At 37.7% G+C, this 25,221-nt stretch overlaps 1 protein-coding gene across 4 annotated transcripts in view; it reads left to right on the top strand.

Moving 5' to 3' along the window:
* CNOT2 (CCR4-NOT transcription complex subunit 2) overlaps positions 1 to 25,221 on the top strand; it is a 76,050-nt gene that overhangs the window by 36,721 nt on the left and 14,108 nt on the right. For all 4 annotated transcript variants that reach the window (XM_042468731.1, XM_042468730.1, XM_042468728.1 and 1 more), the window contains 9 exons: positions 7,441 to 7,563; positions 11,022 to 11,088; positions 14,161 to 14,308; positions 15,234 to 15,416; positions 19,191 to 19,270; positions 20,934 to 21,059; positions 22,485 to 22,609; positions 24,304 to 24,424; positions 24,538 to 24,694. In XM_042468731.1, coding sequence (XP_042324665.1) covers positions 7,453 to 7,563; positions 11,022 to 11,088; positions 14,161 to 14,308; positions 15,234 to 15,416; positions 19,191 to 19,270; positions 20,934 to 21,059; positions 22,485 to 22,609; positions 24,304 to 24,424; positions 24,538 to 24,694 — 1,118 coding nt within the window. In that variant the 5' untranslated portion in view covers positions 7,441 to 7,452. The remainder of the gene's footprint in view (positions 1 to 7,440; positions 7,564 to 11,021; positions 11,089 to 14,160; positions 14,309 to 15,233; positions 15,417 to 19,190; positions 19,271 to 20,933; positions 21,060 to 22,484; positions 22,610 to 24,303; positions 24,425 to 24,537; positions 24,695 to 25,221) is intronic.

Here is a 25,221-nt window from a genome sequence, read left to right as displayed (position 1 = left end):
AAGATCCCCCGTGGATAACAAAATCCGTGGATACTCAAGTCTAATTAAATATAATGACATAGCAAAATGGTGTCCCTTATAAAAACTGGAAAATCAAGGTTTGATATTTGAAATTTAGACTTTTTTGCAACATTTTCAAACTGTGGATGCTTGAATCCTTGTATTAAAAATCCTTGTATAAGAAGGGCCAACTGTATTAAATAAAATAATAAATAAATAAAGTTTTTATTTATATACCGCACCTTCCTCAGATCAGGGCGGTTTACACAAGTTACAATTACACATACAGTATACAATAAAATAAAGGGAATGGTGAGGGGGGAGGGAATCAGGTCCAGCATTCTTCTCTCCCTCTGAGGCCTGGACCAAGGCAGATGGACCGGAGGGAGGGCTCTTCTTCTTCAGGCTAGCCCCTGATGGTACTGGGCCAGCCTTCTCTCTCCCTCAGAGGCCGAAAGATGACAGGGAGGGAGGAGCCTCCTTCTTCAGGCTAGTCCCTGATGGAACTGGGCCAGCCTTCTCTCTCCCCCAGAGGCCGAAAGATGTCAGTTAGGGAGGGAGGAGCCTCTGTCTTCAGGTTGGCCTCTGATGGTGCTGGGCCAGCCTTCTCTCTCCCCCAGAGGCTGAAAGATGACAGTTAGGGAGGGAGGAGCCTCTGTCTTCAGGCTGGCCTCTGATGGTGCTGGGCCAGCCTTCTCTCTCCCCCAGAGGCCGAAAGATGACAGTTAGGGAGGGATTATTATTATTATTCTTTCACTACTCACATGGAGAGGAATTAGGAGTCTTAATACTGTAGACATAGTCAGTGGTGATGGAAGATGGGAGCTGTAATTCAGGAACTCAATGGGCATACATATGTTTCAAAACATATGTGAGTATTTAGGACAATTGTGCTATTACTGATTTTCTAATTTACTTTTATTTTAAATTATTATTATTATTATATAATTGTATAATTGATTCAAGACAGCTAACAATACAGATTTAAATACAAATTAAAAACTATACTAAAACATTAATAAAAGTGTAAATATAAGATTAAAAACAGTTAATAGGATTAAAACATTAGATAGTAAAAATACTAAAAAGTTATTTAAAATTTGTCATCAAACCTTAAAAAACAGCACCACACAACATTAAAAGTAGAACCATAGTCAGTTTGTAAAAAGCTGATGGTATAAAAATGTTTTGACTTGCTGGTGGAAGGTGAACAGGGACAGGGCAATCTTGGGTCTCCCTAGGGAAGGAGTTTCAAAATCTGGGAGCAGCCACTGAGAAGGCTCTTTTTCTTGTTCCCAGCAGATGAGACTGAGAAGGTGGTAAAACAGAGAGAAGGGCCTCTCTAGATTATTTTAGAACTAGGGCAGGGAACCGTCTAACTAAAAGATTGTATGTACAGCGCTGTGTAAATTTACAGCGCTTTATAAATAAAAGTTAATAATAATAATAATAATAATGGTAGATAAGATCCTTCAGATAACCTGGGCTCAGTATTGCAACTAACAGTATCAGAATATTGCCCAGTTCTCTTTTTTATGTAAGATGTGGAATGTTGTGGTTCAGGTGAACATCAGCATCCTTAAAGAGTGTTACTGTTTTGGAATACTTGAGATGTATTTCATAGAAAAACCTACAAAGTTTCTTTATCATGAATTTACTGTACAAGGAATATTATTGAAAAGAACAAGTATGGTGGAATGGCTTGAGCGCTGACTACAACTTTGGAGACTGGACTTTGAATCAGCCAAGGCAACTCGCTGGATGATCTTGGGCAAATCACACTGGCTTAGCCTTAGAAGAAGGCAAAAGCAAACCCTCTCTGAATACATCTTGCCAAGAAAACTAGATGAAAGTGGGAAAGGGACTTGAAAAGCACATAACAACAACAATATATTTTTGAAAAGCTCTCCTTCCCACTCCTCAAACTTTCCTTGAGCCTAGTTAAGCTTGTGCCTGATTTAGCTTAGGAAAATCAGGCACTATATGAATGAACCTGGTGGTGCTTTAGGCTCATATGTTTCCTCCACCCATCATACAAAGTGATGCTCTAGTCTAGTTTGAGGCAAAACATCATTTGCTTTAGTGTAATAGTGGTAAAACTGTAATGGTGTTCGGCTGTTGAGATGAACCAGAGTTGCATTCTAGAGAATCACTATGTGCTAGAGGAGAAGGACACATATTAGCCAAAGATTTCTCTAGGTTTGTTGTCAAAATACAGCCTAAATATGCAAAACTAGATTTACTTGTGTATGGACCTTGCTGGGCATCTGTAAGTGCAGTTGCTTTCACTGATCCACTATTTGGGACTGCATGATATAGTCTTTTAGAAGAAGCTGTCACTCATCTGTTTGGTTCAGTTTTCCAATCCTTGGTTTCCAGTGCAAGCTGAACAGCAGGATTTTAATCTTTTTTGAAACGGATCTGAGTAGGGAGCACTAAGTACTACACATGCATTCCAATATTTGTGACAGCATGTTTTGTGTAGAAAAATGTGTTTCTGCTTAAGGAGTCTCTTGACCTTTACACTACAAATGCATACATATTTGCTCAGGAGTAAGTTCCTCTGAGTTCACTGAAGCTTTTGTCTAGGTAAATGTGCTCAGGGTTGGAATTCTAAAATTCTAAATAACTTAAATTTTGCAGACCTGAGCGGGATTGGTTTCTGTTTACCTCCATGGTCATTTAGATTTTCTAGGAGCAGTTTCATTCATGAATGTTTCATTCCTTATTTTAATGGTTTTGATTTAATGGGGTTATCAGGAAATTGTCTTCAGAAAAGCATGTTTGGTAGATTTGATTTTTATAAGAGGTGAAAGTTACAGGTTTGAGATCCTATGACTGTGTTTCAAGGCAGTTGTGTCAGAATAAAGGGATCTGCTGTTGGATCTTTTTTTTTTTCATTTAATGCTTAATAATTACCGGGCACTATAAAAGATAAGATGTACATTATCTTAGGTCCAAAATACACTGCAGAAATAATCCAGTTTGAGATCACTTTAACTGCCCTGGCTCAACGCTAGGGAATTTTGGGAACTGTAGTTTTGTGAGACATTTAGCCTTTTCTGTCAGAGAGCTCTGATGCCACAATAAACTACAATTCCCAGAATTCCCTAGCATTGACCTAGGGCAGTTAAAGGGGTCTCAAACTGGATTATGTCCGCAGTGTGTTTTGGACTGTAGTTGTTGAACATCTTTGATTTTTATTAAAAAAAACAAAAACAAACAAAGTTCTGAAAGTATATAGAAAAATATTATAAAGCAAGAATTAGTTTTTACTAAAGAAAAATGTAGTTTAATAATTGAGACTGAGGTTGTTGTTGTTGTTGTGTGCCTTTAGGTGGTTTCTGGCTTGTGAACCTAAGGCAACCCTATCATGGGGTTTTCTTGGCAAGATTTGTTCAGAGGGGGTTTGTCATGCTTTCCTCTGAGGCTGAGGTTAGGAAGGTAAAAATATGTTATCCTAACAAAATCTCCTTCAAAGATACATGAAATGACAAAGTACTTCTCATCTGGCCAGAACAGGAGAGTGAATTATGAATGTTTCATAATTGGTGCAAATGTGGAAACATTTCGCATTAGTTCTTTAAGTTTACTTTTCACTTAAAGAAGCTAGATGCAGACAAAAAGCTTGGATTTGACACCTCTTCTGGGTGTTTTTAACTAAAAAAGTGAAAAGTACCAGTTATAAAGCCTTGTTTACAGGGATTTCATTTAGGAATAGCCACTGCCTTTCTAACTGAAACAATATATATAAAGTAAAATAGTGTCTGAAGTTCTCAAAAACGCCTGCTCAGGCAGATCAAAGATTTTTTTAAAAAATAAATTTGCTGCTGCTCATATGCTTTTTAAAATTTAAACTTGTAAACAAATTCCAAATGTGTCATGTTATTACAGATATAAAAGTGATCATATAATCTAAATTAACTAAGAAAAGTCTAACATTTACCATATAATATGTAGTGATATGTTGTATGTAATAATGCCCCTCTCTGATCCAGGAAGCCTCCTTTTAAGCATCCATTAAGAAGCCAAGCCCTTCCTCCAGTCCATCTGCCTTGGTCCAGGCCTCGGAGGTGGAGAAGAACTGCTGGACCTGATCTCATTCCCCACCACCACTCCCTTCTCCTTTTGTGTCGTGTCTTCTTAGATTGTAAGCCTGAGGGCAGGGAACCATCTAACTAAAAGATTGTATGTACAGCGCTGTGTAAATTTACAGCGCTATATAAATAAAGGTTAATAATAATAATAATAATAATAATTCTAGAAATATATTCTCACAAAGCAAATATATCATTATAGTTTATCAGATTCCTTGGAACCTCCTTTTTATTGTTTGGTCAAAAATGAAAAAAATAATAATACATGCCACTTGTTAACTAAAGCAGATCAGGAGTGTATTTGTCCTTCCACTGATGTATAATATGTCTGCTTTCTGTGCTCATGCAATGTATAACTCTAGATACAAAGATAAATTCTGTGTACTAGGGATGTAGCCTAAGAGGGGGGGAAAAGCATCTTTAATAAGCAGAGATGATTGTACAGTTATAAGAATTTTAGCAGTAGTTGGCCACGTCAGAACCATATGAAGAAGTAACCTCAGTACATCTTTAGGAACCTGGGTTCTATAAAGCATTCTCTGATGTGGCCAATAAATACTACATTAGATGCTTATGTTGTTTTATTCTCATTTTAAGATCAAAATAAACATGCACCATTGTTTTCAAAACAATCCCCAGTTACGCATGTGTCACTGTTTTCAAAACAATCTCCAGCGAAAACAATCCAAACCCTTCTGCAACAACCAGTTAATACCCAAAGGCTATTACATTGCATACGGTCTTTGCCTGCTCCTGGAGAGAAGCAAAAATGAGGTCAGTCTAGTCTCATGTGGGAAAGAGTACCACAGCCTAGGAGTAGCCAGTCCATCAAAGTTAACATCTCTGATGATAGTGGATGCAACATAAAGTTTATATAAAGTGCAATATAAAGATTTAACTCAAGGATCTTAAAACCTGGCGAGGTTCATTTGGAGAAATAAACTATTTTAGATACTCTGTACTGGAACCATATAGAACTTTATAGGTCATAACCACTTTGAATTTGGTATTCAGTGAAGCTGTGGCAGTAAGCAAGTTCTGTATTCCCTTTTAGCAGACTTAGTTGGTAGTCTGGCTGCAGCATTTTGTAAAAAGTCAAGATTCTGAACAGTTTCCAAAGGCAGACCCATGTAGAGTGAAATAGGATTTATTTAAGATGTGGGTCACTATAATCAGATCTGACATCTGCAGGAACAGGTGCAACTGGTCACATGTTTCAAATATGCAGATACACCCCTGGCTAGCATGGCGTAGTGGTTTGAGCATTGGACTAGGACTCTGTAGACCAGAGTTTGAATCCTGGCTCGGCCATGGAAATCCACTAGATAACCTTGAGCAAATTGCACTGAACAAATAGTAATAATAATAATGTTTATTTGTATCCCATCCCTCCCCCCAGAGTGGCTTCATAGCATTAAAAAACAATACAATTAAAAATATAGAATAGAGGTGCATCAAAAAAGAATTAAATTAAATACATTTTAAAAAGATAAAACTGTATAAAACATTTTAAAACAACATCCCAAGCCGGTCCTTTACAACCATTCCATTTTAAAAGCCCGTCTGAACAGGTAGATCTTAGCCTGCAGGTGGAAGCCAACAAGGAGGGAGCCATTCTGGTCTCCTTTGGGAGTTCCAGTGTCTAGGGGCAGCCACAGAAAAGGCCCTCTCTCGCGTTCCCACCAATCGTGCTTGTGATTGGGACAGAGAGAAGGGCCTCTCCAGAGGATCTCAGAACCTGGGCCAGTTCATACAAGGAGATACGGCCTGCCAAATAGCATGGACCTGAGCCATATAGGGTTTTATGGGTCATCACCAGCACTTTGAATTCTGCTTGGAAACAAACTGGCATCCAATGGAGCTGATTCAACCGGAATGTTGTGTGGTCTCTGTAGCCTGCCCCAGTTAATAATAATAATAAATAATAAAATAAAATATTTATATCCTGCCTCTTCCTTTTTGGGGGTTGAGGCGGGTAACTACAGAAGTTAATACAATACAAAATAATCAAACAACGCAAACCCCCAACTCCCCCCAACCCTCACCCTCCCTCCCTGAATAAAATTACTACAATAAAACCATATATAAATACAGATCAAAATAACAAATTAAAATCAGTTAACAGCTTGATGCAGCACTTTGGATCAGCTGGACTTTCTGAACACTTTTCAAAGGCAGCCCCATGTAGAGTCCATTGCAGTACTCCAAAAGGGATGTAACCAAGACATGTACCACCAAAGCCAGATCCAGAAAACCTGGTTGTATAAAAATCTATGTCACTTTGTTCATTTTTGATGTTTTAGATAGTAGACATATGTATATGATTGTGTTGAAAAGAAAAACGGAAGTTGGTTAGCATTGACATTTGGTAGGCCCCAAAGTGACAAATGCACCAAATTTCAGGATACTTTTGTACTCTGGTCCAGATGTTTCTATGAACATCTTCCCTAAGTTTATAAATAACTGTTGGATTTGAGTGCTAATTTATGGCAATGTAATTCTGTATGATTCTAGGTTTCATAATGAATTTATGGAGTAGGCACACATGGCCATGCTCCCTGCTGAATGAATACTGAGAGAATATAAGCCTTTTAACTTGAAAATACAACATTTTATAGTGGTGACAAGCAATGCTGTGGTAGTGATGCACCTTCCATAATTGAAAACAAAGAGTATTATGTCTGGCATCATTACATGTGGGATAGTTACTTTGGTTGACTTTGATCCTCTTCATGTTCATCTGCTATTAAAGATTTCTCCTCTCAACATCATTTTGCTCTGCCAGAGTAAAAGAGGAGATAATCCCCTTAGCCTGTTAAATACTGCATTCCATTTTGTAGGTGATAATTACATTCTCAGATGATTTGTACGATGGGGGTGAGCCAGTCCTGAAATGAGAATACTTGTTTAAGTGTATTGGAACAACCTGAGATATGCTTTTGTATAAAAAGGAAGTTAGTAAACAGTGTTTACTGAATTATATGTCATTAGGGCTTGGATGCAGAAGAACCTGGCAGAATATGGGTATCGCCGATATGACTTGCATTTTTCACCATTCAGGGTTAGCAACTGTGATGATTACTTATAAAAAGAAGCAAATCATATCTCATGTTGTCATGAAAGAATGAGCGAAAAGGGGAAATATTGTGAGCCCAAGGGTCATTCCAATAATGCTATAAGAAAGCAGAGCCATGGTATAGTACTGCATCAGAAAAATGCCATTTATTTCACTTATTCTTAAGAATTCTTAAGAAAACTTCCTAAGGAAATGCTTTGTTTGTATTGTGTAAAATAATTGTACAAAATAATTGTGCAAAGAATAATGTCATATTCTTACATCTAGGTGACAAACAGCATGTTTGGTGCTTCAAGAAAGAAGTTTGTAGAGGGGGTCGACAGTGACTACCACGATGAAAATATGTACTACAGCCAGTCTTCGATGTTTCCACATCGATCAGAAAAAGATGTAAGTTTTAGAAATCCTAAAGCCTTCCTTCTTTTTGTGTTAACCTTTTAAAAAGATATGATTTTATAATTATGGGTATGATTCTAAAATTACATCCATTTCTCAAGAGTATCTTGTTTATTTGCATTTCACCCAAAGGGTCATTTTGCACTCAGATCAGGGTGTAGCTTATTTGAAAGAGATTTTATAAGATGTTCAAAGTCAGGCACACCAAATTGAACAGTAGAAAGATAAATTTATAGCAATTGAAATTTATAGCAATTAGCATTAAAATGCTTAGCGTACATTATTGGATTCTCCAAAACTTGGGAAGTATTTCACATTCATAGACAGTATCAGGTACACAAATAGGCACATTCTTGGTGATGTTTTAGCTCTACATTTTTGTCAGTAAAGATCCATATGTTATACTTCTGTATAACTAAAAAGGAGCTAGAAAACTGGTAGGCTGATTGGTATTAGATCTGGGTATTTTTACAAGTTCACACATAGGGCATGGCTATGATTGTCTCCCCCAGCGTACAATGTTTGTACTTCAACAGAATATGGAGGGCCCATTTTGCTGCCAGTTAACACCCCATTCTATTGATTGCCCTTCATTAATTTGTCAAAGCTGTGAGATGCAGCTGTTTAAAATCTAAATCCTCTTTTGTTTGGGTTAATGTAGTACCTCCTACATGTTCCAATTGACTTGCATTGTAGGAATTACCCCAAATATCAAAATGTTACTTACATTCATTGAGGGTTTCATTTTTATATCACTACTTAGCTTGTCATATGTCCACACAGAGATATTGCTCGTTTTAAAATGATTAGTCTTCTTTACCATGCATATTTATTTACAACAGGCCTTTCTTGTGCCTTGAAAGAGGAAAAAAAAAGAGAATTATATTTTCTAATTTCTCATTGATTACTGCAGTCTGCAGACAGTATTCTAGTTTTCAGTGAAGTGATAAATTTATTACTGGGTTGTACCACTTCAAACCACAGCTAGACAGCATATATAATTAAATGCTCCTTTTTAAAAAGTCTCCATAGAAAAGTCTAAACTTGAACATCCTGACATTAGATTCTCTGTGTAGAGGGAACATGTATCCATAGAAGAGCAATTATTATGATGTAAGCGTCCACATGCAGTCTAAAGTGCGGAACAGTTTAGATACCTCAGTGAGAACTGGACCATTGATATTTGGTGTATCTGATCCTCTTATTTTATGCATCTGTGTTCTCTGTAACTACAATTAGTGATGAGTTTGGAATGTGTCAGACATTAACATGTATAATAAAACAATACAGTGATGTAAACCTTGGATACTAGGAATTGATGGCAAGTAATCTTGAGTGCTAACAAACCTTTATAGCCTTTCCATTTTGGATATATGTTGAGAAATTAATCCTTTAACTTCTTACATCAAGATGTTTTTTAACCCTGATGCACCTGATTTTAAATAAGAAAAATGTGCACTATGTATATTATGTGATATTTTCTGATCCTGATGGGAATTCTAGGGCAGAGAGGGTGAGGATTATGCATTATGGTTGGGATTAAAGGTTAGCTTTCCCAGTGAGAATTCTAGTGTCTTTTCTATTCTTGAAGATTGTTTTGATTTTTTCTCAGTTGGACCGAGCTACTTATAACCAGAGCATATCATTTATTTACTACATTATGGTTTGCTGAAAAACAGCATGGGACATTTTTGCCGCAGTTTGTCACTTCAACTGGTATGGTGACAAAATGTAGTAAATTCGTGGGGAATATTTATTGTTCTAGCTGGAATTTTTTTGCAAAGACACCTCTACATTGAAAATGACAGAAATTTGGGGAAATACAGTAGTTGCATTTACCCAGGTGAAACCAAAATAGAATCCTGCCTTATAGATTGGGGGTAAGCATGATCCATTAGCAAAATTGCACTGCGGAAACCTTTTGAGGGCCTCAACATGCCATCTCACCCTTATGAGTGACTTGATGTGATGTCATATCACTCCTGGACACTGCTCTGGGTGTTGTGCAGTTGGTGGTTTGGGGCTGTTTCAGGGTAGAAGCCCCTGAAACAGCATTATTTGATCTTATTCAAGTATTCAAAGTGGGGTACGTCTGGCCAGAAAAAATTTGGGGTCAGTATTTGGTATGTGTGTGCTTGGAAGGGTATCAGTGGGAGTCTCAAGGGTTGCATTGGATCATCCCTTCCAAAAGACTCCAAGTGTCCTAGTCCTGTTATAGATGTTGTTCTGTGTAAGTTATGCAATACAACATGACTGTGGTCTAAAATATCCTGTCTTGGTATATGAAGAATAGGTGTAACATGGTCTCAGTACAGTTGGCCCTTCTTATACATGGATTTTTTTGAACACGGATTCAAGGATCCACAGTTTGAAAATGTTAAAAATATATATATAAATTTCAAATATCAAACCTTGATTTTCCATTTTTTTATAAGGGACACCATTTTGCTATGCCATTATATTTAATGGGACTTGACCATCCACGGATTTTGTTATCCACAGGGGATCTTGAAACCAAACCCCAGCATATAACAAGGGTCCACTGTATTTCATACAGTCATTTTACTTATTGTGCCTTAGTTCGGCCAGCTCCTTCCAGGGTCCATGTGCTTGTACACATTAGGGGTCTTCTAACTTCTTGTTTGTACTGCAATTCCTGCTAGTGTGTCAGAAGCTGCTCCTAATTTTTCTGGAGGAGCTTTGTGAAGGAGAGAGCCCATGACCTCTGTGCATAGACAAAAATTCTGCCTGTTGCTCAGAATTCCAATGTATTGTGTTATCATAGCATGTCCATTTTTCTCTCTCTCCAGTTTACTTAGGAGTATGTAGGTGGACAATGTCTGTAGTTACAATATTGCACTGATAAACATTATTGTTAGTTTTACTGCAGTAGTACTGCAGTAGCCCTTCTCGCCGTCCGAACACCATCACAAACACGGTTGGTGGGGACGCAAGAGAGGGCCTTCTCGGTGGCTGCCCCTAGACTCTGGAACTCCCAGCCCAGGGAGATGAGAATGGCTCCTTCCTTGATGGCCTCCCGCCGGCAGGTGAAGACTTACCTATTCACACAGGCTATTTAAGGAATCGCTATAAGAGCAGACAGGGATATTGGACCATTTTAAAAATTTGATACAGTTTTTTCTTTATATATAGTTTTATCTTTTAAAAATATGTTTTATTCTTTTAATAACTGTTTTAATACTGAAACAATTTAATTCCTTTTTAATGTACGTTTTTTAAAAAAATGTTTTTAATTGTACTGTTTTAATGTTGTGAAGCCACTCTGAGTGCCAGTCCTGAGAAAAGAGCGGGATACAAATAAATATAATAATAGATCAATAAATTAATTTTAATACCTGCCTTACTTTTCTTAAAAGAATTAAATGTTGTAAAAAAACCAAAACCAATCCACATTATTTTATCATTGAACAGCTCTTTATTTTCTAATTTAGATGCTGGCATCACCATCAACATCAGGTCAGCTGTCTCAGTTTGGGGCAAGTCTATACGGGCAACAAAGTAAGAATTCTTTTTCTTCTTATACGCCCCTTCAGTGGTAATGGTTTGTGTGAGAGAGGAGATATCCTTTGAATATTAACATGATTTCAGCATATTAATATCCTCTTAGAAATGTATAACCTTTCCTTTCCTAGGATGTATTTGAAAGTAGTCCTTTTCAGATGAAAATTCAATAAATCAGGATTATTTCCAGACCTAGGCAGAAGTGAAACTAACAGCAGGAATTGGAAGTGAAACTAGACATAACTGAATTCTTTAATCCTAAAGGACTATCTAGTTTCTGGAAGCAGATACTACAATGTTTGCAGCTGCCCACAACAGGCACTTCTCATGATTTAACAGCATATCTGGTACTGTTTGGCCTCCCACATTCAACGGAGCTTAAGTACTAAAATGCCACTGCTGTTACATTTTATTCTTTATTCTTACAGTCAGCAAAATCACAATACAGTTATCCCTCTGTATTCATGGGGTTTAGGGATGAAGGACCCTTGCGAATTCAAAAATTTAATAAATAACCTCTCTCCCCAGTTTCAGAGAGACAGGGGCGGGTTAGAGAGGAGCGCGTGTGTGTGCCTCTCTTCCCTCCTCGGATGCCTCAGAGAGCTGTCATGAGCTCTCTCAGGCACCATAAGGAAGCCGGAAAACTTGCATGCGCTGCTCTCACCCCTCCTCATCACCCTGGGCAAGCCCTCTGATGCATTGAGGAAGGGAGATAGAAGTGCACCCAACATTCCCCCACCTCCCTTCCAATGCTTTAGAAAGCTTGCCTCAGTTGTTTGAAGCATCAGAAGGAAGGCAGGGGATTCGCTCTCCCTTTTTCTGGCCACTGCTGCCCTGGAAAGCCTTGGGGGAAGCCTCCCTCAAGCCCTTCCAAGGCGGTAGGGGCTTGGGGGCGAGGGGTGCTCCCTTCCTCTGGCACCTGTCACCCTGGAAAGTCTTGGGAGAAAGAAAAAGAAGGAAAGAGCTTGCCTTTCTTCCCTCTCGCTGTCGCCTTTTAGCTGGCTCAGCCGGGCTAGTTACAGAGTGGCAGGGAGGAGATGGAGAGGAGGGGGAGTGTGTGTGCATGTGGAGGCCTTGACCTCGCGAATGATAAAAACTGCAAGTGCCAAAGCTGTGAATACAGAGGGATGATTGTACCTTAGAATACTGTTGCAACACACCAGTTGTATTCATAAGAATTGAGCATGTATCAGAAAGACAGTTGCTGTTTCTCATCTGAAATCTCTTAAAGAGCTAGTAGGATTGGTAAGCAGTAGAACCTTGACCAATCTATACAACTTCAAATGATTGTTTTGGCATTCAAAGTGAGTGCTCTGAGAGCTTTTTCCAACAAAGTATTATCACAGGCCTACTAGCAACATATAACATTCCTTAGCTGTTGGTGTCTGAAGTCCTGAACACACATGGATAAAGTGGTCCCTGTAGACCATTATTGACAATGCTCCTTGCTTATCAGGGAGATGGATATATGCATACCATTTAAGCTACTAGAACTCCCTGTGGCAAAATGACAGGAACTCATGAAGTGCTCTTTAATTGACTTTTTATTGTAACAATTAATCATTATATTCAGCAGAATATATGTTGCAGAATATCCAAATTAATGACTCTGACATAGTTTATTGCTGGATTACATGTTTTAGTGGTTATAGAGAAATCTGATGTTTATATGTTTTTTTTATTAGTAGTAGGAATTATATATGTGTGTGTGTGCATGTGTGTGTGTTTATACACTTCACACAAATACGTAAGAGTTCCACAAAGCCCTTACTCTTTCCTGCTTCTAAAAATACATGGCATGATAAGTTAAAAAACAAACCCTAAACCCCAGATTTTTTAAAAACCTGCACCTGACTTCTTTTTAAAGTGAAATTTTAAAGTAAGTCATAATGGATTTCGTAAGATGTGTATGTACTTAAGTTTCTCACCAAAGCATGATGTGCAGCCTGATTCCATGCCAATTTTACTTAGAAACAATTCCAACTTAAACCTTATCTAAGGGTTCAGAAAGGGGCTAACCTGAATGCTTGAGTGGAGAATGTAGGCTGCCTTCCACCATTAGTTGTTGCTTTCTTTGTGTTGCCAATGCTGGTCCAAAAAATGGAGATCATGTGCTGTTCATGACGGATTTTTATGTGATCCAGAACCCTGAAAAAATAACATATGTAGTACATATTCTCCTTTCCACACTGTTCTCAGTTACTATCGATGTGAAAAGGGAAAACTAGCCTAGTTCTTTTTCTCATGCACTTGTTTTAACTTCATTTTAAACAATGCAAAAGGCTTAAGTTCTGTGATACCTCGGTCTGCATACAGCATCATACAGTATAGTTCTGCTTGCACAGCAAAACATCTTCCTTTCCTCCTCTTGTCACTAACTTATCCCAAATATGCTCTGGAATATTCTCAAGCCTCTGCAGCTGATTTTTGGGAACATGTGATGCAGGATGATCTCTGCCTAATGGGAGTTAAAATCCTTTCCATCAATCTTTCCTATTCCGTTAACATATAGACTCTGTTGGATATAGTCCGTACTTAAATGTGTATTAAACTTGCAAGTGATTTTTGCCTTATATACTTTTTGGAACATCAGTGTAAATGGCATAACAGTCTACTAGTAAATATTTAAAATGCGGAATGCTTAAAATCCTTATTTTCTTTTTTAAAAATTGAAATAGTTGAAACTGTTTGAAGCAAAATTTTGCCTTGCCCTTGGATTTGTCTAGGAAAATGAACTAAAGCATCATGGAGAAAAAGCTGTGCATGTATAATTTATGAAGCTTCCAGATGAAATCCACTGTACCCTAATTTTTTCAATTAGAAATAGTTTAGAAACGGAAGCCAGTTAAAAATCTGTTAAAAAGACTGTCTGGGTTGTGTGTGTGTTTTTAAAAAACAACAAAAATCCTGCATTTCCCAGCATAATTCTCTTACAATTTTACTTCCCTGCATATTTTCTTAAAATACCATTTTTGGCTGTCAAATCAAAATGAATTCCCATCACCACAAATTAGCTAAGGCTGTTCCTTAATTTTGTACATTCCCACTCCTCTGAATTTTTTTCAATAGGTGCACTAGGCCTTCCAATGAGGGGAATGAGCAACAATACCCCTCAGTTAAATCGCAGCTTATCACAAGGCACTCAGTTACCGAGCCACGTAACGCCAACAACAGGGGTACCAACAATGTCACTTCACACGCCTCCATCTCCAAGCAGGTATTTATTGACAGCAAATATTTCTGCAGGGCATTCTCAAATATGCTGGATTTTTAATGAAATATTACTTTGGATTCTGAATTTTTTTTAAAGGAAAATGTATATATATTCTAGAGCAGTACTATGGGTGCTGGGGGAAAGCTTCTAATGCAGTATTGATCACCACCTACAGAAAATACTTCACAGTTAAATCACAACATCTATATAATTAGTACAGTGCTCCTAGGATATCACCTTGAACTGCTGTCTAACATACACTATTTTAATAATGCAGTGCAACAAAAGGTGAATATTATTTTGAAATTTGAATGATGTTAGTATATTTATCAAAACTATGCATTTGGTTTGGCAAGTCCTGTTTCCTAAAGTTAATATATAGCTTTCATAGACTGTCTCAGGCTTGACTGTTAATGTGATCATTTTTTTTAAAAAAAGGTGTTTAACAGAATTTGGGAAGACCTGCATGTGGAAGAAATGTTGGTAGTCATGGCCAGTTAAGATGGATAGTAATGAGCTAGATCTTACTCTTTGTGTGCCTTCAAGTCATTTGTGACTTATGGCGATCCTAAAGCAAACCTATCACATGAGTTTCTTGGCTGGAGTTGGTCAGAAGGAGTTTGCCTTTATCTTTGGCTTCCTCTGGTGCTGAGAGCATGTGACTTGTCAGAGTCACCCAGTGGGTTTCCATGGCTGAGTGGGGATTCAAACCCTGATTTCCTGAGTCATAGGCCAGTGTTCAAACCATTACACTATGCTGGCTCTCCTATCTTAACTCATCATCCATCTCTTCATGTGAATTTTACTTAGAAGCAATCCTGAAAAGCTGTGATGTATAGTCAGGCTACTTGTATGACTAGGTTTTGACAGCCTGAAAAGAATTTTATTTAGCTGAACATATTCATGTCTGTTGGCTCATCTTTTTCAGGGGTATTTTGCCTATGAATCCTAGGAATATGATGAACCACTCCCAAGTCGGTCAGGGCATTGGAATTCCCAGCAGGACAAACAGCATGAGCAGTTCAGGATTAGGCAGCCCTAACCGAAGCTCACCCAGTATAATCTGTATGCCAAAGCAACAACCCTCTCGACAACCTTTTACTGTGAACAGGTATGATGGATTCAGTATTGTTAACTGTTGGTGATTGTAGGGTGAGCAGAATGTATGCTAGATTTTTATCTAAAGGCTGAGGTGGGTAAATCTTTTATGGCAAAATAAATTGTTCTGTTTTGAAATGTTTTTATCATGATTTTCAGCTGTACAAATAAAATCTATGTATTGAATGAAATGTGTTTGAATGATAACATAATATTTAATACTCAGAGCTCACTTTCAACAAATTTACATGGAGATCAGGGAGTTGTAATAGCCTCAGTTAAGTTGCAGGGGCTGCCCCAGTCCAGAGATACATGTGGTGAGCTCCTTATCTGTGACAGGTTGGCCTTCCTGCCAAACATTTTGGAAGCATTAAATATGGCCTCTAACACAAATGGAGCCTTATGCAAGTGTTACAAGGATATTTGGACCAGATAGTTCTGTCATGTATTTTTGCAATTCTAGGATGGTTGAAGAGACTGAATAAAAAAGGCATATTTTAAACAAATGCATTCTAGTCTTCAGTCTTGTTCTCATCTTTTCAAAGTAAGGGACTAATCCTTTCCTCTGACAGTAGACTACTTAGATTCAGACTTTGATGCTTGTTAACTTAAAATAGCATTTAACACACAAATTTTGTGTCTATGTAATTATTTTCAAGATAACGTGACAGTACCTATACTTATAAGTAAGAGGAATATTTTGAATTAAATATTTAACTTGCAGGATAATAAAAAAAATAATAATAAATTATTTGTGTTTCCCTGCCTCTCTCAATGGATCGAAGCGATGTTACAGGCTACTAAAATCGAAATACATACAACAATCTTATAAAACACTAAACAGTAAAATGTAACATCAATAATTTATCAAACCATCAGACATCCAGGGGCAAGGGCAGAATATCGTTGTCAGATAGGGCATATCAATTATCACTCATCGGGGGGGGGGGGGAAGCTTGGTGAAAGAGCATGGTTTTAAGTCTCTTTTTAAATGTTTCCAAGGGGGTCGTAAGGCAGAGCTCATCAGGAAGGCTGTTCTACAACCTAGGGGCCATTATTGTGAAGGCCTTTTGAGATGAGGAGACGTATTTGGAAGATGGTGTTTCCAATAGATTCTTGCTGGATGTTCTGAGTGTGCGGGGCGGATCATATGGGGAGATGTGGTCCCTCAAGTAACTCGGGCCCAAGCCATGTAGGGCTTTATAGGTAATAACCAACACCTTGTACTGTGCCCAGAAGCGAATGGGCAGCCAGTGAAGATCTTTCAACTTAGGTGTTATATGATCGAACCTAGATGTACCGGTGACCAATCTGGCTGCCATATTTTGTACTAACTGAAGCTTCCGGACATGGTACAAGGGTAGCCCCATGTAGCACACATTACCGAAATCTAGACAAGAGGTTACCAGAGCATGTACCACTGTTTCAAGGTCCCTTTGGCCCAGGTAGGGTCGCAGTTGGCGTATCAACCGGAGTTGATAGCAAGCACTTCTGTCCGTCACATCTACTTGAGATGTCAACTGCAGGGACGAATCCAGAAGTACTCCTAAACTGCGAACTTCGTCCTTTAGGGGAAGTGTGACCCCGTCCAGGACAGGTTGATAAATTTCCTTCCCTGGACCTGGAGAACCTATCACAAGTACTTCCGTTTTCTCTGGATTCAGTCTGAGTTTGTTTTCCCTCGTCCAGCCCATTACCAACTCCAAGCAGGCATTCAGAGGAGAGACGCCATCCTCAGTCACTGCATCAGGATGTTTAAGTTAGATTATCAGAAGAAAAAGTAGATATGTGATCCATATAAGTACTAATAAGTATGTTATCAGATTTTGAGGTGAGGATGAACCTGTGCTTGTTTGGATGAGGGTTTTTTTTTAATTATTATTCCAATTTTGGTTTGAAAATAGTTATGATCATTTTCTGGATGCTACCTTTTCCTTAGGCCTTAGGCATAAAAAAGCTTGTATTGATGGTTTTTATCAGTGTATATGTAATAAAGTCCCTTTTCCCTGTGCAATATGTTTCCAAAAACTCTTTATCATGAATTGAATCTTTTAACCAATATAAAACTCATTTTATATTTGTTTGTTTTGTATAGGAGAGCTGCAGTATTGATATCTCTTCTTTTGTGAAATATGTCACTCATATTTCTAAAAGACATAATTTGCAAAGACAGTGTTGGTATATCTCAGACTGGGTGGGGAAATTTCAGGCTTATTGCATCTGCTTTTGTTTTTTAGTAGAGACTCAAATGAGAACTCGGCACAGAAGTCTCAAAGAATGCTTTAATTTGTTTTTAATACCAGAACTTGAATACAAAAATCTACTCTTGGTTACTCCAAGCCTTCTTCATGTTGGCAGTATATTTTTCAGGGAGGTGATCATTTTGTTTTTTAACTAAGTGGGATTCAGAAATCCTTAATGGTCTACTACAGCTCATCCAGAGAATGAGTTGGGAAAACCCTGGGTATGTATCTGCTACATATGTTAAATGGGACTTGTTGTAAAACCAATTTAACCAACACCAAATAGATGGAAGAATGAATTCAGAAATGGGGGGCAGGGCAGCTAGAACTGTATCTGATTAGACACTTACATTTCTAGCAGTTCCAGGCTGCTCATTTCTAGAGTAGTGGCTTGTGAATCTGTCATCATAAAATTCAAGATATACAGTATTTGGAATATATTTCCAGATAATATAACAAAACAAAGTTCCTTGTTGCATGTGATCTGTTATGGATAACAAGTAAATAGCTTTCCTTTTACTCTCATGGTTGTTTTGTCCCCAAAGACAGATATTGGGGATAAACCAAATGACAGACTGCCTTGAACTAAGTGAGAAACTGGTCAAATGAAAAAAAAATACAGTTAGTAAAAGCAAGGGTCAGGAAGACAGATGTGAATATTAAAATAGTTCTTTGTTTATGGATATGTCTTAAGTCTGAAATAACTAAAATGCCTTCTTTAAAAAAAACCACATACTGATTTGTTTTCAGTATTATATGTGTTCTCACTGCTTCCTGGTGAGGTTTTCAATTTCCTTTGCTGTTTTGAGGCCTTGCTTGGGTGATTAAGCTTTGCATATCCTCAGAGTTGCACTTCATATATTGTTCTGTTCGAGAGTTTTCTTTTATCAGCCATGCCAGTCTAATATTTCTTCATAATAGGATTTGTTCCAGACAAAGCAATCTTGGCATCTACTCAGTGCTAATTTAAGTTTTTATTTCTTGCCATTAAGTTTAAAATTCCATCCATTTTTCATAGATGCCAGATAATTCTTTAATATTTGTGCATGATTATACTATCAGAGGATTTAGAATTTTGGATCTTCTGGATTACTCATGTTGGTTGAGTAACTCCATGTGATCTTAGCTGTAGTCAGTAGTAGTTCTTCAAGCAATCACAGGTGGGTTGATAGATTGAATTTCTTCAAGCTCAAAAAAGTCTGAACATCTAACCACTTTCCAGTTGGAGGCAGTTAGCTTTTTGTCTGCTAAGCCAATATATTCATAGAATATATTGATCAATTCAGTGCTAACAGTATTGTGTAGCATTAAAAAAAATCTGGGTGTTTTTTCTTGAGCTCATTTATTTATTCACTTATAAAGCAAAGCTGTATTTATATAATTCTGTCATATTTAAAATGATTCATTGTGAGGTATATTATAAAAGATAGAGTAAGGTTCTGTTTGTGTATTCTTTTCTCCTTCCATTTCCCACTGGTTAAGATACAGTAATTTAATATATTAAATTTCTCTACCCCAACCCCCCTTTTTTTGGCTTATATCAGTATGTCTGGATTTGGAATGAACAGGAATCAGGCGTTTGGAATGAATAACTCTTTATCAAGTAACATTTTTAATGGAACAGGTAAGCTTATTTTAAATCTGTACTTCTGAGCCTTTCCAGGAAGTATATTTAAATATATTTTAGTCTCTTTTCTGATTACGAAATTTACGTAGGAATTCCTAGGCTCATAGACTTGACTCCAGTTTTCACTCATACCAGCACAAGATGAGGACCAGACTTTCTCCAGTTCCCTTTGCAACCTGTGGTGCCCTCTAAAAATCTATTTGGAAGGTTTGAGGATGATCCATAATAGCTTGGGAGATGGCACAAAGACTACAACAGGGAGGAGGAGTTCACAAATATTATCTCAGGATTAAGAGATTCCCAGAAATATTTTTTTCCTTTCAGAGAAGACAAGATCTATGTTAACTCATGCTGTTTGTTCATTCAATTTCAAAAAACTTAGATTCAGAGTGCTTCTTCGAATATGGATTTTAAATACATCTATAATAGTCTTCTGCTGTGTTTGCGGCCCTCTTTCAGCATGTTAGCTTAAATTAACATCTATCCATCTTTGCAGTTGGAACTAGTTAGCATTCTGCCTGTTAAGCCAATGTATTCAACACAAAATTTATACTAGTGAGTAGTGGCTTAAGTGTTTGACTACAGCTCTGGAGACCAGAGTTTGATTTCCAGCTTAGCCATGGAGAGCCACTGGGTGACCTGGGAAGAATAACACACAGCCCCAGAAAATGTGATAGGTTCATATCAAAGGTCACCATAAATCAGAAATGATTTGGAGGCACACTAGAACAACATAGTGCTGAAATTGTAAGTATCTCGTTTCCAGACAAAAGAGTAGGAATGGGGAAAGTGGGTCATACCCATTAATTTTTTTTTTTTTGTGGACTTCAAGTGCTCCTCCATTTTCATTTTAAAAAAGTCAAAGTGCTCTTGGTGGGCAGTTTTTGCTACTCCTGCGCCTTGGAGTATTCGAAGCCTAACAGGGTAGGGCTAATGGTTTTAAGTTACAACTGAGTTGATTTTGATTGAACATATTGCAATCAACATGTACTAATGAGTAGATTTTGATTGGACATTAGAAGGGATTCCTTGACAGATTGATTCAGCAATGGAACCAGTTGCTTATAGAGGTGTCAGGGTCTCATTCTCTGGATAGCTTCCAAAAGAGGCTGGTTATCCACCAGCTGAGGATGGTTTAGCTAGAGCTCCTGCATTGAGCAGAGGGATGAACTCAGTGGCCCTGGGGAGCCCTTCCAACTCTTTGATTCTATGTATAAATGTGCATGTGATTGTACTGTGAATCTCCTTTACTATTAAGAGTGTGGGACTGTAACCTTTTCTCTCCATTTTAGTATCTCTTGTATTTAGCAAATTACCAGTTTACGGCTCTGAGAGCGTTTAGGACTGAAGAGGGGGTATAGATACTGTAAATAAATACATTATTATTTTATGATATATTGTTTATATCAGTGCATCTTAAACTGTCTGATGTGGGGGACCAGCAGTTTATTTTTTCAATGTGCCAGGGAATGGTACACTTTTTATTTATCTCCATTGAGAATTGTTTCTTTCTTTCTGGGAAATTCACCAGAGTTTGGCAACCAATAGCTCAGGGACTAGCACTGTTCTACTGGCTATTATATTGAGTATAACTGATCTACGTATTTCATGCAGAATGTTACTATAAATGGTAAAGTACTCAATCTCTTTTATTTTTTAGATGGCAGTGAAAATGTGACAGGACTGGATCTTTCAGATTTTCCAGCACTAGCAGACAGAAGCAGAAGGGAAGGAAGTGGGAACCCAACCCCATTAATAAACCCTCTGGCTGGAAGGGCACCTTATGGTGAGTGTTCACTTTAAAAGCATTGGAAATATATCAGTTTATCATCACAGGGCATCATGGTCTGTTAAAAACAGATTTTGTTAAACTTGCAACTGAGTTACTTTCCCTTTTGTTGTGAAAGAAACTTAGCATTCCTGTAAGGAATTGAAAACGATGTTATGATTTTTAGACTGCAGTTCTTTAAACACTTACCTGGCAGCTAGCTTTATAGAATTCAGTGTCAGTTTGCCTTGTGAGAGTTTGTTTCTAGTATTATCCTTATTTCTTTGTGATCTCTGTGACTCACACAAACCACAGTACTTCAAACATCAGTACCAAAATACAAAATACGCAATACAAAAAAGTCTGAATTCATAATGTCAAGGATGCCCTCATTTGGAGTAGTTTAAGAAGAGAGAGTTGTCAGATCATTTGTGCTGTATATTTTCTTGCTTCATCCACTTGTTTCACTTGCACAGTAATTTGCAATTACTTATTTTTTAAATATTGTTGAAGGCAAATGCTTTGTCTCTGAAGTAGTAATCATTGTTGTAACAAAGATTGCTTCATTTTACTCCTGAAATTCCATATTTCAAATCTTGAATTACTTGGCCTACTTTTCTGAAAAAACTTTTTGTCCAGAGGGTATCTACACATTTACCAGTTAAGCACTTGCAGTTTTTATTTTGAACATAATCACTATAAATAATTTACAGTGCAGTAGATTGTAGTTAAACAATTTTGAATACACACACACACACACACAATTCACTTCATCATGTTTCTTATTAAGCAACTTGCTGTTATTACTGGTAAACATTTGTTCTCTGACAATATATTTTCTTTCCCCTATAGCTTAGCAATGTATTAAAAGAATGGACTTAAAGTCCAATGTACAAAGAGTCCATTAGTAAACCTATATAGTGTGCCCACGTTATACGCAGGCGCGCTATACGTGGATTTGAGCGTATGAGTTCAAGCCGCATGGGAGCGCACGGGGCGTCGTGTCGCATTCAGATGGATGGGGGCGTGTGCCGCTGTGCACACGAGCTCAAGCATAAGCAGAATTTGCCTTACGCCGGGGTGGTGGTGGTGGTCCGGAACGGATCCCCCACGTAAGGCAAGGGTCCACTGTATTCATAATCATTTCTGCAAACTAAGTATATATTTTTATTTTATCTTGCCTTTCTTCCAAGATTAGGATGTAGACATACTTTAGACACTGTTTATATTGTTGTTATTTTTAATTACAGTATCTAACCTTTGCTGATAATAAAACAATTAAATTTTGGTGATAAATTTCAGTGATAAAATGAGCTCAAATTGGCTTACAACGTGGAATTTAAAACAAGAAATAACAACAAGTCAGCGCCCTCCCAGCTAGCTACCAAAGTGAACAGCAACACAAAATATATTATTAATATGGCATATTTATCTTCAACACAGTTGGAATGGTAACAAAACCAGCAAGTGAGCAAACCCAGGACTTCTCAATACACAATGAAGATTTTCCAGCATTACCAGGCTCCAATTACAAAGATCCAACATCAAGTAATGATGACAGTAAATCTGTAAGTGTCTCCTATGTAAAAGAGAAAATAATTTTAAAAAAAGAAAGAAATGTTTTTGAATCTGTTTAATTTACTCTTAAGCAATTTGTTCATATACCCCTATGCTGTCCCTGGCAGAAGCTATCCTATGTATATATGTCAGCCCTTTGTTATACAACTTTTAGAAAATGTATTTATATTATAATTAATATTTGTATCTTAGAATACAAAATTCTTGTTTTTCATTCCTCAGCTCTTTGGGGTGGGCTGCTAGTCTTCCCAACAGGCAGGAGAGGAAGGGCTTTGTGTAATCAGAGTTGCATATTACCAGGAGAAGTTGCCCCTCTCTCCCAGGAAGGAGATGAGAGGGCAGCAAGATATAACCCTCAGCAACTGCCAGCATTGCCACTAACTCATTGTGCCCAATCAGGGGCTGGTGGCGGCAGACTTTCCAGAAGAAAAGGGCCCAAAGAGAAGGCCTCTATTTCTCTTAAGATTCTAAAACACAGAATAACCTGCAGGATGAGGTGTGAGTGGAAGAAATCTTATGTAGTTTCTTTCATACATTGCTTGTTTCCTGATTCTGGGGATGAGGGGGAGAGGAGTGTGTATGTATGAAGGAAGAGACCACATTTACTTTGAGAATCTCTAGTCCCTCTGCTTACTTATTAGGTGAGAGGGGAAGGGAGTTGGGAGAGATGGCTGCTAGAAGCACTGGTTGCTAATCAGATAGTGTGCCTTGCAGCTTGTTGAAGCTGGAGAAAACTGAGCTTGTTAAGAGTATGGGGGATGCTTTGCTTCTGTGTTGGTGAATGTGGAGAGGGAGAGTAGGGAAATGGATGGGATAGTTTTCTGTAGCTAGCAAGGTACAGGAGTGGCTGATGTGTAAATGGATGCATACAGTCGCTGTGTTCTCCTCTCCAAACCACTGCCAGGCACACATGGCTCGCTGGGGTGTAAGAGGGAACATCATTTTCTTTATTTTTCTAGTTTTTTGAGAAGGAGGCTTTGTTCACCTTCATGAGGAAACCTTTATTAGCTCTCATCAAGTCAGTTATGAATCCCAGACAGCTGTTTCTGAACAACTATTTCCTCACCCCATTTATATATAAAGAAATACAGTCCGATTTTTTATACATGAATTCAAGCATCCACGGTTTGAAAATGTCCAAAAAAAAGTATACATTTCAAATATCAAACCTTGATTTTCCATTTTTTATAAGGGACACCATGTTGCTATGTCATATATTTAATGGGACTTGAGCATACACAGATTTTGTTATCCACGGGGGATCTTGAAACCAAATCCCAGCGTATAACAAGGGTCCACTGTATCAGCATATTTATCTTGCTGCAAATTTCATTCATCTGTTTCATATAGATTGAGAATGGGCAGCAACCTGTGGCACTCCAAATGCTATCTGACTATAAGTCCCATGATTTCTTATCACTGTATGTTGGTTAGGGCTAATGGGAATTACAGTAACAGCTAGTGGAACACAGATTGCCCATTCCCAGTGTAAATGTTGGGAGCATCCAAATCCACCTCTGACATAAAAAGCTAGCAATAGAAAGAGAAAATGAAGAAATCAGTATGGCCTTATACATATCCAACCAGGCTCTTTATTTTTGCAGCTTAAGTAGGTATGTCCCCCCATGTTTTCTTGGATGTCATTCCTCACATACATTTTTTTTTTTTTTTTTTTTTGCACTAGAATTTGAATACATCAGGCAAAACATCTTCCAGTGCAGACGGACCTAAGTTTCCTGGAGATAAAAGTTCAACAACGCAAAACAACAACCAGCAGAAAAAAGGGATCCAAGTGTTACCTGATGGTATGAGTAAATCTGCTCATTGTTACTTCTGAATTTTCTTACAAAAATTTTGGAATTTTTAATTATTTTTTAGTTCCATGCAGTGAGGTTAATCTGGTGGTTTGTTTGACCAGGTCGAGTTACCAACATTCCTCAAGGGATGGTGACAGACCAATTTGGCATGATTGGTTTGTTAACATTTATCAGGGCAGCAGAGACAGATCCTGGCATGGTACATCTCGCATTAGGAAGTGACTTGACAACTCTAGGTCTCAATCTCAACTCTCCTGAGTAAGTTGTTTTCATCTTTAATTCTGTTTATAGTACTTAAAGTAATCACTTGACTTAACTTGAACATCAAAACTTGAAAGAGAGTTTGCTAAAGTAAACTGAAAATGTAATTATAGTAAAGCAAATCATAATAATACATTTAGCTTCAGGGTTTTAGAGTGCAGATGCACAAGCTTTCTGTAACTCAGAATCACTTTTTAGTTCCCTCCCATTTTAAGGGTGGTTCATTACAAATGTACATCATATACCATTTTTTAAAAACACAGCTTCAAGGATGCAGTTGTAGATGGCATAATTTCTTTTGTGTATTTGTATTAGTTGTACTACATTGAACATGGTCTTTATATAGCAATATGAAGATGACAATTTCTTTTTTACTTATTATGTAATGGCTGCTTTTCTTGAGTCATTTGTTTGGCTGAGCCTCAATTTATATGCCCTTATTGCTCTATGGGATTTATATTGTTTGTCAGATTTCACAACTTGTGCAAGCGAAGTCAGTCTTAGCTTTGGTCTTCTTTGAGGAG

Source organism: Sceloporus undulatus, chromosome 5 (assembly GCF_019175285.1).
Source record: "Sceloporus undulatus isolate JIND9_A2432 ecotype Alabama chromosome 5, SceUnd_v1.1, whole genome shotgun sequence".
NCBI classification, from domain to species: domain Eukaryota; kingdom Metazoa; phylum Chordata; class Lepidosauria; order Squamata; family Phrynosomatidae; genus Sceloporus; species Sceloporus undulatus.
The sequence above is the reverse complement of the archived record's forward strand: the minus strand, read 5'-3'. Positions and strand labels throughout refer to the sequence as shown.